Below are 17,574 nucleotides of genomic sequence, written 5' to 3' on the forward strand. Positions count from 1 at the left end.
CACACCCCTCACTGTAACACTGATATACCCCACACCCCTCACTGTAACACTGATATACCCCACACCCCTCACTGTAACACTCTGATATACCCCACACCCCTCACTGTAACACTGATATACCCCACACCCCTCACTGTAACACTGATATACCCCACACCCCTCACTGTAACACTGATATACCCCACACCCCTCACTGTAACACTGATATACCCCACACCCCTCACTGTAACACTGATATACCCCACACCCCTCACTGTAACACTGATATACCCCACACCCTCACTGTAACACTCTGATATACCCCACAACCCTCACTGTAACACTGATATACCCCACACCCCTCACTGTAACACTGATATACCCCACACCCCTCACTGTAACACTGATATACCCCACACCCCTCACTGTAACACTGATATACCCCACACCCCTCACTGTAACACTGATATACCCCACACCCCTCACTGTAACACTGATATACCCCACACCCCTCACTGTAACACTGATATACCCCACACCCCTCACTGTAACACTGATATACCCCACACCCCTCACTGTAACACTCTGATATACCCCACACCCCTCACTGTAACACTGATATACCCCACACCCCTCACTGTAACACTGATATACCCCACACCCTCACTGTAACACTCTGATATACCCCACACCCCTCACTGTAACACTGATATACCCCACACCCCTCACTGTAACACTGATATACCCCACACCCCTCACTGTAACACTCTGATATACCCCACACCCCTCACTGTAACACTCTGATATACCCCACACCCCTCACTGTAACACTCCCTCAGACGGTGTCACTATATATCGAATACCGATCTAAGCTGAGCGAATGGATAATCTAGTTGTGCTGCTCTGCACAAATTGCCCTGAAATAAAAGTTAAATTATCGAAGTGTTTCTTTTTCTAATCATCTGCTCGCCAACCCCTTCATATAGTGTTTGCTGTTGCTCAGTGGGTCGCACTCTTGGATCTGAATCAGAAAGTTGTTGGTTAAAGTTGGACTCCAGTGACAGGAGCCCCATAATCCAGGCCCACAGTCCCCGGTGCCAGTACTGAGGGAGCGCTGCACTGTCGGAGGTAGATGTATATACTCTAGGACTCGAGCCCCATAATCCAGGCCCACACTCCCCGGTGCCAGTACTGAGGGAGCGCTGCACTGTCGGAGGTAGATGTATATACTCTAGGACTCGAGCCCCATAATCCAGGCCCACACTCCCCGGTGCCAGTACTGAGGGAGTGCTGCACTGTCGGAGGTAGATGTATATACTCTAGGACTCGAGTCCCATAATCCAGGCCCACACTCCCCGGTGCCAGTACTGAGGGAGCGCTGCACTGTCGGAGGTAGATGTATATACTCTAGGACTTGAGCCCCATAATCCAGGCCCACACTCCCCGGTGCCAGTACTGAGGGAGTGCTGCACTGTCGGAGGTAGATGTATATACTCTAGGACTCGAGCTCCATAATCCAGGCCCACACTCCCCGGTGCCAGTACTGAGGGAGCGCTGCACTGTCGGAGGTAGATGTATATACTCTAGGACTCGAGCCCCATAATCCAGGCCCACACTCCCCGGTGCCAGTACTGAGGGAGCGCTGCACTGTCGGAGGTAGATGTATATACTCTAGGACTCGAGCTCCATAATCCAGGCCCACACTCCCTGGTGCCAGTACTGAGGGAGCGCTGCACTGTCGGAGGTAGATGTATATACTCTAGGACTGGAGCCCCATAATCCAGGCCCACACTCCCCGGTGCCAGTACTGAGGGAGCGCTGCACTGTCGGAGGTAGATGTATATACTCTAGGACTCGAGCCCCATAATCCAGGCCCACACTCCCCGGTGCCAGTACTGAGGGAGCGCTGCACTGTCGGAGGTAGATGTATATACTCTCGGACTCGAACTCCATAATCCAGGCCCACACTCCCCGGTGCCAGTACTGAGAGAGTGCTGCACTGTCGGATGTAGATGTATATACTCTAGGACTCGAGCCCCATAATCTAGGCCCACAGTCCCCGGTGCCAGTACTGAGGGAGCGCTGCACTGTCGGAGGTAGATGTATATACTCTAGGACTTGAGCTCCATAATCCAGGCCCACACTCCCCGGTGCCAGTACTGAGGGAGCGCTGCACTGTCGGAGGTAGATGTATATACTCTAGGACTCGAGCCCCATAATCCAGGCCCACACTCCCCGGTGCCAGTACTGAGGGAGCGCTGCACTGTCGGAGGTAGATGTATATACTCTAGGACTCGAGCCCCATAATCCAGGCCCACACTCCCCGGTGCCAGTACTGAGGGAGTGCTGCACTGTCGGAGGTAGATGTATATACTCTAGGACTCGAGCCCCATAATCCAGGCCCACACTCCCCGGTGCCAGTACTGAGGGAGCGCTGCACTGTCGGAGGTAGATGTATATACTCTAGGACTCGAGCTCCAAAATCCAGGCCCACACTCCCCGGTGCCAGTACTGAGGGAGCGCTGCACTGTCGGAGGTAGATGTATATACTCTAGGACTCGAGCCCCATAATCCAGGCCCACACTCCCCGGTGCCAGTACTGAGGGAGCGCTGCACTGTCGGAGGTAGATGTATATACTCCAGGACTCGAGCCCCATAATCCAGGCCCACACTCCACGGTGCCAGTACTGAGGGAGCGCTGCACTGTCGGAGGTAAATGTATATACTCTAGGACTCGAGCCCCATAATCCAGGCCCACACTCCCCGGTGCCAGTACTGAGGGAGCACTGCACTGTCGGAGGTAGATGTATATATTCTAGGACTCGAGCCCCATAATCCAGGCCCACACTCCCCGGTGCCAGTACTGAGGGAGCGCTGCACTGTCGGAGGTAGATGTATATACTCTCGGACTCGAGCCCCATAATCCAGGCCCACACTCCCCGGTGCCAGTACTGAGGGAGTGTTGCACTGTCAGAGGTGCCGTCTTTCGGGACGAGACGTTGAACCGAGGCCCCGTCTGCTCTCTCAGGTGGACGTAAATGAACCCACGGCCGCTATTTCGAAGAATAGCAGGGGCAATATATATCCCTTGCGTCCTGGGGCCAATATTTATCCCTCAACCATTATCACATTGCTGTTTGTGGGAGCTTGCTGTGCGCAGATTGGCTGCCGAGTTTCCTACGTTACAGCCGTGACTACACTTCAAAGAAAATGTACTGCCTGGGCTGCGAGGTGCTTTCGGACGCCTTGAGATGGTGAGAGGCGCTGCAGAAATGCCCGTCTGTTTTCCCGGTGCCTGGGCATCCGATATTCCTGCCCGTAACCCAACAGGTCGTCGCGGAGGGGGGGCGGAAGGGCTGCGTCATTCACCACATGGTTGTGTGTGGGATCTTGCTGTGCGCAAGTTGGCCGCCGCTGCCGCCACACCAAGGGTGATTGCGAGGTGATTGGTTGTTTGTGTGCGCGTTAAGGGGGGCAGGGGTTTGGGCTGTGATTGGAGGGGGGGGGGGGGGGGGGAAGAGATGTGTGGGGGCAAGTAAGACCGCCCCCTGATTGGCCGCCATGTTGGCCAATCGCAGTTGCTGGGGTTGGGGCCTGCTCCGTGGGGCGTCCAAGCCGGAGGTGCTGATTGGACGGCGGTGGGGGGGGGAGTGAGATGACCATCTTGTGATGTCATTGGCTTGTGATGTCCCCAACACTTTGCGGGGGTGGGGGGCGGTGCCTGGGGGGAGGAGTTCTCCCAATGAGTCCTCCAGGACACCGGGGGCGCTGCAAGCTGCTCTAGCTGCCGTCCTCCCAGCGCAGTCCTCCAGCCTACAGGGTGCACTGCAGTCCGCTTTAAGGAGTCCTCCAAGTCCAGTCCTGCAGCCTCTGGTGGCGCTGCAGGCGGCTCTAGCTGCGGTCCTCCCAGTGCAGTCCTCCAGGCACCGGTGGCGCTGCAGCCTGCTTTACGGAGACCTCGCAGTGAGTCCGCCAGCCACCGGTGGCGCTGCAGCCTGCTTTAACGAGTACTCCAGCCACCGGTGGCGCTGCGGGCTGCTTTAAGGAGTCCTCCCATTGGAGTCCTCCAGCCGGCCGTGGCGCTGCGGGCTGCTTTAAGGATGCCCACTGCGCCTGCGCAACCCAAGCTGGACGTCATCCCTTTTGATTGACGGGCCACGGGCGGCCAATCGGCAGGCGCGGGGGGCGGGTTCGGGAGGAAGACATCACGTGGTCGGATTGGGCGGACGGTGGCCATTTTCTGTCCCGCTTAGGCCGTGTCGTTTCCCCTTCAGCCCGATGAATATCCTGCCCAAGAAGAGCTGGCACGTCCGCAACCGGGACAATGTGGCGCGGGTGCGGCGCGACGAGGAGCGGGCGGCCGCCGAGGGCCGGGAAGCGCAGCGGAGGGTGGCGCTGGCCGAGCAGGAGGTGAGGAGTCCGCGGCGGGCGGGGAAGAAAAGCGGCCGCCATTTCTCGGAGGACCAGCTTGGAGGACTCGGGGGTGGGGGGGGGTTTCGGCGCATTCGTACTGGGCCGGCAGCTTCTGCGGTACAGCGCCACCGGTGGCCTGGAGGACCACCTGGGAGGACTCGTTGATTCTCAGCTACAGCGCCACCGGTGGCCTGGAGGACCAACTGGGAGGACCAGTTGATTCTCAGCAACAGCGCCACCGGTGGCCTGGATGACCAATTGGGAGGACTCGTTTATTCTTAGCTACAGCGCCACCAGTGGCCTGGATGACCAACTTGGAGGACTGGTTGATTCTCAGCTACAGCGCCCCCAGTGGACATCTGGGAGGACTCATTGATTCTCAGCTACAGCGCCACCAGTGTCCTGGAGGAGTATCTGAGAATCAATGAGCAAGGATGTTTTGCTTCAGTTGTACAGGGCCTTGGTGAGACCACAGCTTGAGTATTGTGTGCAGTTTTGGTCGCCTTATCTGAGGAAGGATGTTCTTGCCATGGAGGGAGTGCAGCGAAGATTCACCAGACTGATACCTGGGATGGCAGGAATGACGTATGAGGAGAGGTTGGGTCGATTGGGCTTGTACTCGCTGGAGTTTAGAAGAATGAGAGGGGATCTCATTGAAACATTCGTAATAAGGTGGATGAATTAGCTGCGCAAATAGATCACAGAAATCACAGAAACCCCACAGTGCAGATAGAGGCCATTTCGGCCCATATTCCACCCGATCCCCGTAACCCCTACACCAACACATATCCCACCCTATCCCCGTAACCCCACGTATTTAATCCCCCTAACATTCAGGGTCAATTTATCATAGCCAATCAACCTAACCCGCACTCTTTGGAGATGTAAACAGATATGATATGATTGGGATTACAGAAACGTGGCTCCAGGGTGACCAACGCTGGGAACTCAACATCCAGGGGTATTCAATATTCAAGAAAGACAGGCAAAAAGGAAAAGGAGGTGGGGTAGCATTGCTGGTTAAAGAGGAGATTAACACAATTGTAAGGAAGGATATTAGCTCTGATGATGTGGAATCTGTATGAGTAGACCTGAGCAATCACAGAAACCAGAAACCCCACAGTGGAGATAGAGGCCATTTTGGCCCATCGAGCCTGCACCGACACATATCCCACCCGATCCCCGTAACCCCTACACCAACACATATCCCACCCTATCCCCGTAACCCCACGTATTTAATCCCCCCTAACACTAAGGGTCAATTTATCATAGCCAATCATCCTAACCCGCACATCTTTGGACTGTGGGAGGAAACCGGAGCACCCGGAGGAAACCCACGCAAACACGGGGAGAATGTCTGTGTGGAGTTTGCACAGTCACCCGAGGCCGGATTCGAACCCGGGTCCCTGGCGCTGTGAGGCAACAGTGCTAACCACTATGCCACCGTGCTGAAAACGTTAGTGGGAGTGGTATACAGACCCCCAAAGAGTAATGCGGAGGTTGGGGATAGCATTAAACAGGAAATTAGAGACGCGTCCAATAAGGGCACAGCAGTTATCATGGGTGACTTTAATCTACATATAGATTGGGCTAACCAAATTAGTAAAAATACTGTGGAAGAGGTATTCCTGGAGTGTATACGGGATGGTTTCCTGGACCAATATGTCGAGGATCCAACTAGAGATCAAGCCATCTTAGACTGGGTATTATGTAATGAGAAAGGATTAATTAGCAATCTTGTGCGAGGCCCCTTGGGGCGGAGCGATCATAATATGATAGAATTCTTCATTAAGATGGAGAGTGAAGTAGTTGACTCAGAGACAAGGGTCCTGAATTTAAATAAAGGAAACTACGATGGTATGAGGCGCGAGTTGGGTAGGATTGATTGGGGAATGTTACTCAAAGGGTTGACGGTGGATAGGCAATGGCAAACATTCAAAGATCGCATGGATGAACTACAGAATTTGTTCATCCCTGTTTGGCATAAAAATAAAACAAAAAAGGTGACTCAACCGTGGCTAACAAGGGAAATTAGGGATAGCATAAGATCCAAGGAGAGGACATATAAATTGGCCAGAAAAAGCAGTAAACCTGAGGATTGGGAGCAGTTTAGGATTCAGCAAAGAAGGACAAAGGGATTAATTAAGTGGGGGGAAATAGAGTATGAGAGTAAGCTTTCAGGGAACATAAAAACTGACTGTAAAAGCTTCTATAGATATGTGAAGAGAAAAAGATTGGTGAAGTCAAGCGTAGGTCCCTTGCAGTCAGAATCGGGGGAATTTATAGAAACATAGAAGATAGGAGCAGGAGTAGGCCATTCGGCCCCTCGAGCCTGCGCCGCCATTTAATGAGATCATGGCTGATCATCTAAATTCAGTACCCTGTCCCTGCTTTCTCCCCATATCCCTTGATCCCTTTAGCCTTAAGAAATAATGGGGAACAAAGAAATGGCAGACCAATTAAATACATACTTTGGTTCTGTCTTCACAAAGGAGGACACAAATAACCTCCCAGAGATGTCGGGGAACATAGGGTCTAATGAAAGGGAGGAACTGAATGAAATCAGTATTTTTAGGGAAATGGTGTTAGGGAAATTGACGGGATTGAAGGCCGATAAATCCCCAGGGTCTGATAATCGACATCCTAGGGTACTTAAGGAAGTGGCCCTAGAAATAGTAGATGCATTGCTGGTCATCTTCCAAAATTCGATAGACTCTGGAACAGTACCCATGGATTGGAGGGTAGCTAATGTTACCCCACTATTCAAAAAAGGTGGTAGAGAGAAAACGGGGAATTACAGACCGGTAAGCCTGACATCGGTAGTGGGGAAAATGCTAGAGTCCACTATAAAAGATGTAATAGCAGAGCACTTGGAAAACAGTGACAGGATCGGACAAAGTCAACATGGATTTACAAAAGGTAAATCGTGCTTAACTAATCTGGAATTTTTTGAGGATGTAACTGGTAGAATAGATAAGGGAGAACCAGTGGATGTGGTGTATTTGGATTTTCCGAAGGCTTTCGATAAGGTCCTGCATGAGATTAGCGTGTAAAGTTAAGGCACATGGGATTGGGGGCAAGGTACTGACTTGGATGGAGAACTGGTTGGCAGAGAGGAAGCAAAGAGTTGGAATAAACGGGTCTTTTTCAGAGGCAGTGACTAGTGGGGTACCGCAGGGATCGGTGCTAGGACCCCAGCTATTCACAATATATATAAATGATCTAGACAAGGGAACTAGATGTAATATCTCCAAGTTTGCAGACGACACAAAGCTGGGTGGGCGTGTGTGCTGTGAGGAGGATGCCGAGAAACTCCAGGATGATTTGGACAGGTTGGGTGATTGGGCAGATGCATGGCAGATGCAATATAATGTGGATAAATGCGAGGTTATCCACTTTGGTGGCAAAAACAGAAAGGCAGATTATTATCTGAATGGCAATAGATTGGGAGAAGGGGAAGTGCAACGAGACCTGGGTGTTCTTGTGCACCAGTCGCTGAAGGTAAGCATGCAGGTGCAGCAGGCGGTTAAGAAGGCAAATGGTATGTTGGCCTTCGTAGCGAGAGGGTTCGAGTACAGGAACAAGGATGTCTTGCTGCAGTTGTACAGGGCCTTGGTGAGACCACACCTTGAGTATTGTGTGCAGTTTTGGTCACCTTATCTGAGGAAGGATGTTCTTGCCATGGAGGGAGTGCAGCGAAGATTCACCAGACTGATACCTGGGATGGCAGGAATGACGTATGAGGAGAGATTGGGTCGGCTTATACTCGCTGGAGTTTAGAAGAATGAGAGGGGATCTCATTGAAACTTATTAAATTCTAACAGGACTAGACAGACTAGATGCAGGAAGGATGTTCCCGATGGCGGGGGAGTCCAGATCCAGGGGTCACAGTCTAAGGATAAGGGGTAAGCCATTTAGGACTGAGATGAGGAGGAATTTCTTCACCCAGAGAATGGTGAACCTGTGGAATTCTCTACCACAGAGGGCAGTTGAGGCCAATTCATTAAATATATTCAAGAAGGAGTTGGATATATTTCTTAAGGCTAAAGGGATCAAGGGATATGGGGAGAAAGCAGGGACCGGGTACTGAATTTGGATGATCAGCCATGATCTCATTGAATGGTGGAGCAGGCTCGAGGGGCCGAATGGCCGACTCCTGCTCCTATCTTCTGTTTCTATGAGGACTCATTGATTCTCAGCCACAGCGCCACCGGTGGCCTGGAGGACCAACTCGGAGGACTCAGTAAGAATTACCCACAGTGCCCCAGTGGCCTGGAGAAGTAACTGGGGTGATGCATTGATTCTCACCCACAGCACCCCCAGTGGCCTGGAGGAGTAACTGGGAGGACAGAGTCATACCCACAGCGCCCCCAGTGGCCTGGAGAAGTAACACTGATTACTCATCGATTGTCATCCACAGCGCCACCAGTGGCCTGGAGGACTAACTGGGAGGACTGAGAGACTCAGCCACAGCGCCACCAGTGGCCCGGAGGACCAACTGGGAGGACATATTGAGTCTCACCCTGTGAATGCCTAGTGGGACGGTGTAGAGGGAGATGGATGTTGACGAGTGCGTTTATCATTCTAGGCACGGACGCATTTTCTACGTGGCAAAGCCCGTCTCGCTCTGCCGGAGACCGAGAGGGAGTCCCTCGCGCTCACGACCTCCGACGGGACCTCGAAGAACTTCAACCTCTTCAGCGAGCTGGAGGAGGGCAAGAAACTGAAGACCCGGAGCAAGGAGTACGAGGCAGAGAAACGGCAGGAGAAGGTGGGTGCTCGTGGGAATGTCAGCAGCTCCTGATCACTGCCCAGTGAACCCCTGGGTTAGAGAGAGGGGGAATCAGCCCGGGTTCCTGCTCCTGATCACTGTCCAGTGACCCCTGGGTTAGAGAGAGGGGAAATCAGCCAGGGTTCCTGCTCCTGATCACTGTCCAGTGACCCCTGGGTTAGAGAGAGAGGAAATCAGCCAGGGTTCCTGCTCCTGATCACTGTCCAGTGACCCCTAGGTTAGAGAGAGGGGAAATCAGGCAGGGTTCCTGCTCCTGATCACTGCCCAGTGACCCCTGGGTTAGAGAGAGGGGAAATCAGCCAGGGTTCCTGCTCCTGATCACTGTCCAGTGACCCCTGGGTTAGAGAGAGGGGAAATCAGCCAGGGTTCCTGCTCCTGATCACTGTCCAGTGACCCCTGGGTTAGAGAGAGGGGAAATCAGGCAGGGTTCCTGCTCCTGATCACTGCCCAGTGACCCCTGGGTTAGAGAGAGAGGGGAAATCAGCCAGGGTTCCTGCTCCTGATCACTGTCCAGTGACCCCTGGGTTAGAGAGAGGGGAAATCAGCCAGGGTTCCTGCTCCTGATCACTGTCCAGTGACCCCTGGGTTAGAGAGAGGGGAAATCAGCCAGGGTTCCTGCTCCTGATCACTGCCCAGTGACCCCTGGGTTAGAGAGAGTGGGGAAATCAGCCAGGGTTCCTGCTCCTGATCACTGTCCAGTGACCCCTGGGTTAGAGAGAGGGGAAATCAGCCAGGGTTCCTGCTCCTGATCTGTGCCCAGTGACCCCTGGGTTAGAGAGAGAGGGGAAATCAGCCAGGGTTCCTGCTCCTGATCACTGCCCAGTGACCCCTGGGTTAGAGAGTGGGGAAATCAGCCAGGGTTCCTGCTCCTGATCACTGCCCAGTGACCCCTGGGTTAGAGAGAGTGGGGAAATCAGCCAGGGTTCCTGCTCCTGATCACTGTCCAGTGACCACTAGGTTAGAGAGAGGGGGAAATCAGCCAGGGTTCCTGCTCCTGATCACTGCCCAGTGACCTCTGGGTTAGAGAGAGAGGGGAAATCAGCCAGGGTTCCTGCTCCTGATCACTGCCCAGTGACCCCTGGGTTAGAGAGAGGGGAAATCAGCCAGGGTTCCTGCTCCTGATCACTGTCCAGTGACCCCTGGGTTAGAGAGAGAGGGGAAATCAGTCAGGGTTCCTGCTCCTGATCACTGTCCAGTGACCCCTGGGTTAGAGAGAGAGGGGAAATCAGCCAGGGTTCCTGCTCCTGATCACTGCCCAGTGACCCCTGGGTTAGAGAGAGAGGGGGAAATCAGCCAGGGTTCCTGCTCCTGATCACTGCCCAGTGACCCCTGGGTTAGAGAGAGGGGAAATCAGCCAGGGTTCCTGCTCCTGATCACTGTCCAGTGATCCCTGGGTTAGAGAGAGGGGAAATCAGCCCCGGTTCCTGCTCCTGATCACTGTCCAGTGACCCCTGGGTTAGAGAGGGGAAATCAGCCAGGGTTCCTGCTCCTGATCACTGCCCAGTGACCCCTGGGTTAGAGAGAGAGGGGAAATCAGCCAGGGTTCCTGCTCCTGATCACTGTCCAGTGACCCCTGGGTTAGAGAGGGGAAATCAGCCAGGGTTCCTGCTCCTGATCACTGTCCAGTGACCCCTGGGTTAGAGAGAGAGGGGAAATCAGCCCCGGTTCCTGCTCCTGATCACTGTCCAGTGACCCCTGGGTTAGAGAGGGGAAATCAGCCAGGGTTCCTGCTCCTGATCACTGCCCAGTGACCCCTGGGTTAGAGAGAGGGGGGAAATCAGCCAGGGTTCCTGCTCCTGATCACTGTCCAGTGACCCCTGGGTTAGAGAGAGAGGGGAAATCAGCCAGGGTTCCTGCTCCTGATCACTGTCCAGTGACCCCTGGGTTAGAGAGGGGAAATCAGCCCTGGTTCCTGCTCCTGATCACTGTCCAATGACCTCTGGGTTAGAGAGAGGGGAAATCAGCCCTGGTTCCTGCTCCTGATCACTGTCCAGTGACCCCTGGGTTAGAGAGGGGAAATCAGCCAGGGTTCCTGCTCCTGATCACTGCCCAGTGACCCCTGGGTTAGAGAGAGAGGGGAAATCAGCCAAGGTTCCTGCTCCTGATCACTGTCCAGTGAGCCCCTGTGTTAGAGAGAGGGGGAAATCAGCCAGGGTTCCTGTTCCTGATCACTGTCCAGTGACCCCTGGGTTAGAGAGAGAGGGAAATCAGCCCCGGTTCCTGCTCCTGATCACTGCCCAGTGACCCCTGGGTTAGAGAGAGGGGAAATCAGCCCCGGTTCCTGCTCACTGCCCAGTGACCCCTGGGTTAGAGAGGGGAAATCAGCCAGGGTTCCTGCTCCTGATCACTGCCTAGTGATCCCTGGGTTAGAGAGAGGGGAAATCAGCCAGGGTTCCTGCTCCTGATCACTGCCCAGTGACCCCTGGGTTAGAGAGAGGGGGGAAATCAGCCAGGGTTCCTGCTCCTGATCCCTGTCCAGTGACCCCTGGGTTAGAGAGAGAGGGGAAATCAGCCAGGGTTCCTGCTCCTGATCACTGTCCAGTGACCCCTGGGTTAGAGAGAGGGGAAATCAGCCAGGGTTTCTGCTCCTGATCACTGTCCAGTGACCCCTGGGTTAGAGAGAGAGGGGAAATCAGCCAGGGTTCCTGCTCCTGATCACTGCCCAGTGACCCCTGGGTTAGAGAGAGGGGAAATCAGCCAGGGTTCCTGCTCCTGATCACTGCCCAGTGACCCCTGGGTTAGAGAGAGGGAAATCAGCCAGGGTTCCTGCTCCTGATCACTGTCCAGTGACCCCTGGGTTAGAGAGAGGGGAAATCAGCCAGGGTTCCTGCTCCTGATCACTGTCCAGTGACCCCTGGGTTAGAGAGAGAGGGGAAATCAGCCAGGGTTCCTGCTCCTGATCACTGTCCAGTGACCCCTGGGTTAGAGAGAGGGGAAATCAGCCAGGGTTCCTGCTCCTGATCACTGCCCAGTGACCCCTGGGTTAGAGAGAGAGGGGAAATCAGCCAGGGTTCCTGCTCCTGATCACTGTCCAGTGACCCCTAGGTTAGAGAGAGGGGAAATCAGCCAGGGTTCCTGCTCCTGATCACTGCCCAGTGACCCCTGGGTTAGAGAGAGGGGAAATCAGCCAGTGTTCTTGCTCCTGATCACTGCCCAGTGATTCCTGGGTTAGAGAGAGAGGAAATCAGCCAGGGTTCCTGCTCCTGATCACTGTCCAGTGACCCCTGGGTTAGAGAGAGGGGAAATCAGCCAGGGTTCCTGCTCCTGATCACTGCCCAGTGACCCCTGGGTTAGAGAGGGGAAATCAGCCCGGGTTCCTGCTCCTGATCACTGCCCAGTGATCCCTGGGTTAGAGACAGGGGAAATCAGCCAGGGTTCCTGCTCCTGATCACTGCCCAGTGACCCCTGGGTTAGAGAGAGAGGGGAAATCAGCCAGGGTTCCTGCTCCTGATCACTGCCCAGTGACCCCTGGGTTAGAGAGAGAGGGGAAATCAGCCAGGGTTCCTGCTCCTGATCACTGTCCAGTGACCCCTGGGTTAGAGAGAGGTGAAATCAGCCAGGGTTCCTGCTCCTGATCACTGTCCAGTGACCCCTGAGTTAGAGAGAGGGGAAATCAGCCAGGGTTCCTGCTCCTGATCACTGTCCAGTGACCCCTGGGTTAGAGAGAGGGGAAATCAGCCAGGGTTCCTGCTCCTGATCACTGCCCAGTGACCCCTGGGTTAGAGAGAGAGGGGAAATCAGCCAGGGTTCCTGCTCCTGATCACTGTCCAGTGACCCCTGGGTTAGAGAGAGGTGAAATCAGCCAGGGTTCCTGCTCCTGATCACTGCCCAGTGACCCCTGGGTTAGAGAGAGAGGGGAAATCAGCCAGGGTTCCTGCTCCTGATCACTGCCCAGTGACCCCTGGGTTAGAGAGAGGGGAAATCAGCCAGGGTTCCTGCTCCTGATCACTGTCCAGTGACCCCTGGGTTAGAGAGAGAGGAAATCAGGCAGGGTTCCTGCTCCTGATCACTGTCCAGTGACCCCTGGGTTAGAGAGAGGGGAAATCAGCCCCGGTTCCTGCTCCTGATCACTGTCCAGTGACCCCTGGGTTAGAGAGAGGGGGAAATCAGCCAGGGTTCCTGCTCCTGATCACTGTCCAGTGACCCCTGGGTTAGAGAGAGAGGGGAAATCAGCCAGGGTTCCTGCTCCTGATCACTGTCCAGTGACCCCTGGGTTAGAGAGAGGGGAAATCAGCCGGAGTTCCTGCTCCTGATCACTGCCCAGTGACCCCTGGGTTAGAGAGAGAGGGGAAATCAGCCAGGGTTCCTGCTCCTGATCACTGTCCAGTGACCCCTGGGTTAGAGAGAGAGGGGAAATCAGCCAGGGTTCCTGCTCCTGATCACTGTCCAGTGATCCCTGGGTTAGAGAGAGAGGAAATCAGCCAGGGTTCCTGCTCCTGATCACTATCCAGTGAACCCCTGAGTTAGAGAGAGAGGGAAATCAGCCCCGGTTCCTGCTCCTGATCACTGCCCAGTGACCCCTGGGTTAGAGAGGGGAAATCAGCCAGGGTTCCTGCTCCTGATCACTGTCCAGTGACCCCTGGGTTAGAGAGAGAGGGAAATCAGCCAGGGTTCCTGCTCCTGATCACTACCCAGTGATCCCTGGGTTAGAGAGAGAGGAAATCAGGCAGGGTTCCTGCTCCTGATCACTGTCCAGTGACCCCTGGGTTAGAGAGAGGGGAAATCAGCCAGGGTTCCTGCTCCTGATCACTACCCAGTGATCCCTGGGTTCGAGAGAGGGGAAATCAGCCAGGGTTCCTGCTCCTGATCACTGTCCAGTGATCCCTGGGTTAGAGAGAGGGGAAATCAGGCAGGGTTCCTGCTCCTGATCACTGTCCAGTGACCCCTGGGTTAGAGAGAGGGGAAATCAGCCAGGGTTCCTGCTCCTGATCACTACCCAGTGATCCCTGGGTTAGAGAGAAGGGAAATCAGCCAGGGTTCCTGCTCCTGATCACTACCCAGTGATCCCTGGGTTAGAGAGAGAGGAAATCAGCCAGGGTTCCTGCTCCTGATCACTGTCCAGTGACCCCTGGGTTAGAGAGAGGGGAAATCAGCCAGGGTTCCTGCTCCTGATCACTGTCCAGTGATCCCTGGGTTAGAGAGAGGGGAAATCAGCCAGGGTTCCTGCTCCTGATCACTGTCCAGTGACCCCTGGGTTAGAGAGAGGGGAAATCAGCCAGGGTTCCTGATCACTGTCCAGTGATTCCTGGGATAAAGAGGGGATATCAGTCAGTGGTAAGTCCCCCAGTGAGGGGTCAGTGCCTGTAGGGAGGCCTGTAAGCCCCAGTGAGGGGAGCGGGGGGGGGGGGAAAAGAGTGGAGATGAGATATTTTGAATGTGTGTGGACCGATTCTCGCTAACTCTCCTCTCTCTCGCTCCCTCCATCCCCACCCTTAGGAGAAACAAGAGCGGGCGATTGGACTGCTGACCTACCTGGGCCAGAGCTCGTCGGAAGCCCAGACCAGCAAGCCGTGGTACCAGGAGGCCCCCGGGCACCGGGGGCAAGAGGCGGACGGCGCCAGCGGGGAGAAGGACGCCCGGCTCAAGAGGCAGATGGACCCCCTGCTGGTCATCGAGAAGCTCCGGCGGCGAGGGAGCAAGGCCCGGAGACCCAGGCTGGCGGGGCGAGGGGCCGCGGAGGGACTGCGGGCCGAGAGGCTGAGGCGGGAGGCGGCCGAGAGGGCGCGGGCCGAGGCTCTGGTCGCCGGGCGCGGGGAGGAGGAGGGGCCAGAGCCAGAGACAGACGACAGGGAGCGACGCTACAACTCCCAGTTCCACCCGCACCTCTGCCGCAAACCACGCAGGCGGGAGCGGCGGTGACACGGGTGCGGGGAGCGATTGAATGATTGCACGGGCGCGCAATTAATGACTTCTGCCGGAGTACCTCTGTGTGTAATTTATATCCGAATCGGATGAAAATTCTCTTGGAAAATCACAATCTGATTTTCTGATAATAAATTAGTGGTGTGAAATATCGCTGACTCTTTCCTCCCCCTGCCTGTGCGGAGTGAGCTGATCTCAGTCCCGGTGCGGTATTAATCCCCACACACACACAGAGCAGGCTCGGGCGCCCCATCGCCGGGAGAGCGGTACTGAGACCCGCACACAGAGCAGGCTCGGGCGCCCCATCGCCGGGAGAGCGGTACTGAGACCCGCACACACACACACAGAGCAGGCTCGGGCGCCCCATCGCCGGGAGAGCGGTACTGAGACCCGCGCGCGCACACAGAGCAGGCTCGGGCGCCCCATCGCCGGGAGAGCGGTACTGAGACCCGCGCGCGCACACAGAGCAGGCTCGGACTCCCCATCGCCGGAGAGCGGTACTGAGACCCGCGCGCGCACACAGAGCAGGCTCGGGAGCCCATCGCCGGGAGAGCGGTACTGAGACCCGCACACACACACAGAGCAGGCTCGGGCGCCCCATCGCCGGGAGAGCGGTACTGAGACCCGCACACACACACAGAGCAGGCTCGGGCGCCCCATCGCCGGGAGAGCGGTACTGAGACCCGCACACACACAGAGCAGGCTCGGGCGCCCCATCGCCGGGAGAGCGGTACTGAGACCCGCACACACACACAGAGCAGGCTCGGGCGCCCCATCGCCGGGAGAGCGGTACTGAGACCCGCGCGCGCACACAGAGCAGGCTCGGGCGCCCCATCGCCGGGAGAGCGGTACTGAGACCCGCACACACACACAGAGCAGGCTCGGGCTCCCCATCGCCGGAAGAGCGGTACTGAGACCCGCACACACACACAGAGCAGGCTCGGGCGCCCCATCGCCGGGAGAGCGGTACTGAGACCCGCGCGCGCACACAGAGCAGGCTCGGGCGCCCCATCGCCGGGAGAGCGGTACTGAGACCCGCACACACACACAGAGCAGGCTCGGGCTCCCCATCGCCGGGAGAGCGGTACTGAGACCCGCACACACACACAGAGCAGGCTCGGGCGCCCCATCGCCGGGAGAGCGGTACTGAGACCCGCGCGCGCACACAGAGCAGGCTCGGGCGCCCCATCGCCGGGAGAGCGGTACTGAGACCCGCGCGCGCACACAGAGCAGGCTCGGGCTCCCCATCGCCGGGAGAGCGGTACTGAGACCCGCACACACACACAGAGCAGGCTCGGGCGCCCCATCGCCGGGAGAGCGGTACTGAGACCCGCGCGCGCACACACAGAGCAGGCTCGGACTCCCCATCGCCGGGAGAGCGGTACTGAGACCCACACACAGAGCAGGCTCGGGCTCCCCGTCACTGGGAGAGCGGTACTGAGACACACACAGAGCAGGCTCGGACTCCCCATCGCCGGGAGAGCGGTACTGAGACCCGCGCGCGCACACAGAGCAGGCTCGGGCTCCCCATCTCCGGGAGAGCGGTACCGAGACCCGCGCGCGCACACACAGAGCAGGCTCGGACTCCCCATCGCCGGGAGAGCGGTACTGAGACCCACACACAGAGCAGGCTCGGGCTCCCCGTCACTGGGAGAGCGGTACTGAGACCCACACACAGAGCAGGCTCGGACTCCCCATCGCCGGGAGAGCGGTACTGAGACCCGCGCGCGCACACAGAGCAGGCTCGGACTCCCCATCGCCGGGAGAGCGGTACTGAGACCCACACACAGAGCAGGCTCGGGCTCCCCGTCACTGGGAGAGCAGTACTGAGACACACACAGAGCAGGCTTGGACTCCCCATCACCGGGAGAGCGGTACTGAGACCCGCGCGCGCGCACACAGAGCAGGCTCGGACTCCCCATCGCCGGGAGAGCGGTACTGAGACCCACACACAGAGCAGGCTCGGGCTCCCCATCACTGGGAGAGCGGTACTGAGACCCACACACACACACAGAGCAGGCTCGGGCTCCCCATCGCCGGGAGAGCGGTACTGAGACCCACACACAGAGCAGGCTCGGACTCCCCATCGCCGGGAGAGCGGTACTGAGACCCACGCGCACACACAGAGCAGGCTCGGGCTCCCCATCTCCGGGAGAGCGGTACTGAGACCCGCGCGCGCGCACACAGAGCAGGCTCGGACTCCCCATCGCCGGGAGAGCGGTACTGAGACCCACACACAGAGCAGGCTCGGGCTCCCCGTCACTGGGAGAGCGGTACTGAGACCCACACACAGAGCAGGCTCGGACTCCCCATCACCGGGAGAGCGGTACTGAGACCCGCGCGCGCACACACAGAGCAGGCTCGGACTCCCCATCGCCGGGAGAGCGGTACTGAGACCCACACACAGAGCAGGCTCGGGCTCCCCATCACCGGGAGAACGGTACTGAGACCCACACACACACACAGAGCAGGCTCGGGCTCCCCATCGCCGGGAGAGCGGTACTGAGACCCACACACAGAGCAGGCTC

The 17,574-nt window shown here is 56.7% G+C and overlaps 1 protein-coding gene across 1 annotated transcript; it reads left to right on the forward strand.

The window, feature by feature from the left end:
- The first annotated feature begins 4,173 nt into the window (after positions 1-4,173).
- Positions 4,174-15,197, forward strand: leng1 (leukocyte receptor cluster (LRC) member 1). Its single transcript, XM_085973060.1, has 3 exons — positions 4,174-4,389; positions 8,981-9,163; positions 14,621-15,197. The coding sequence occupies exons 1-3, from the start codon at positions 4,258-4,260 to the stop codon at positions 15,041-15,043; spliced, it is 738 nt and encodes a 245-aa protein (XP_085829186.1). The 5' UTR covers positions 4,174-4,257; the 3' UTR covers positions 15,044-15,197.
- The last annotated feature ends 2,377 nt before the right edge of the window (positions 15,198-17,574 follow it).

Source organism: Somniosus microcephalus, chromosome 33, assembly GCF_052327205.1.
Source record: "Somniosus microcephalus isolate GS21.2 chromosome 33, FLI_Smic_1.0, whole genome shotgun sequence".
NCBI lineage: Eukaryota > Metazoa > Chordata > Chondrichthyes > Squaliformes > Somniosidae > Somniosus > Somniosus microcephalus.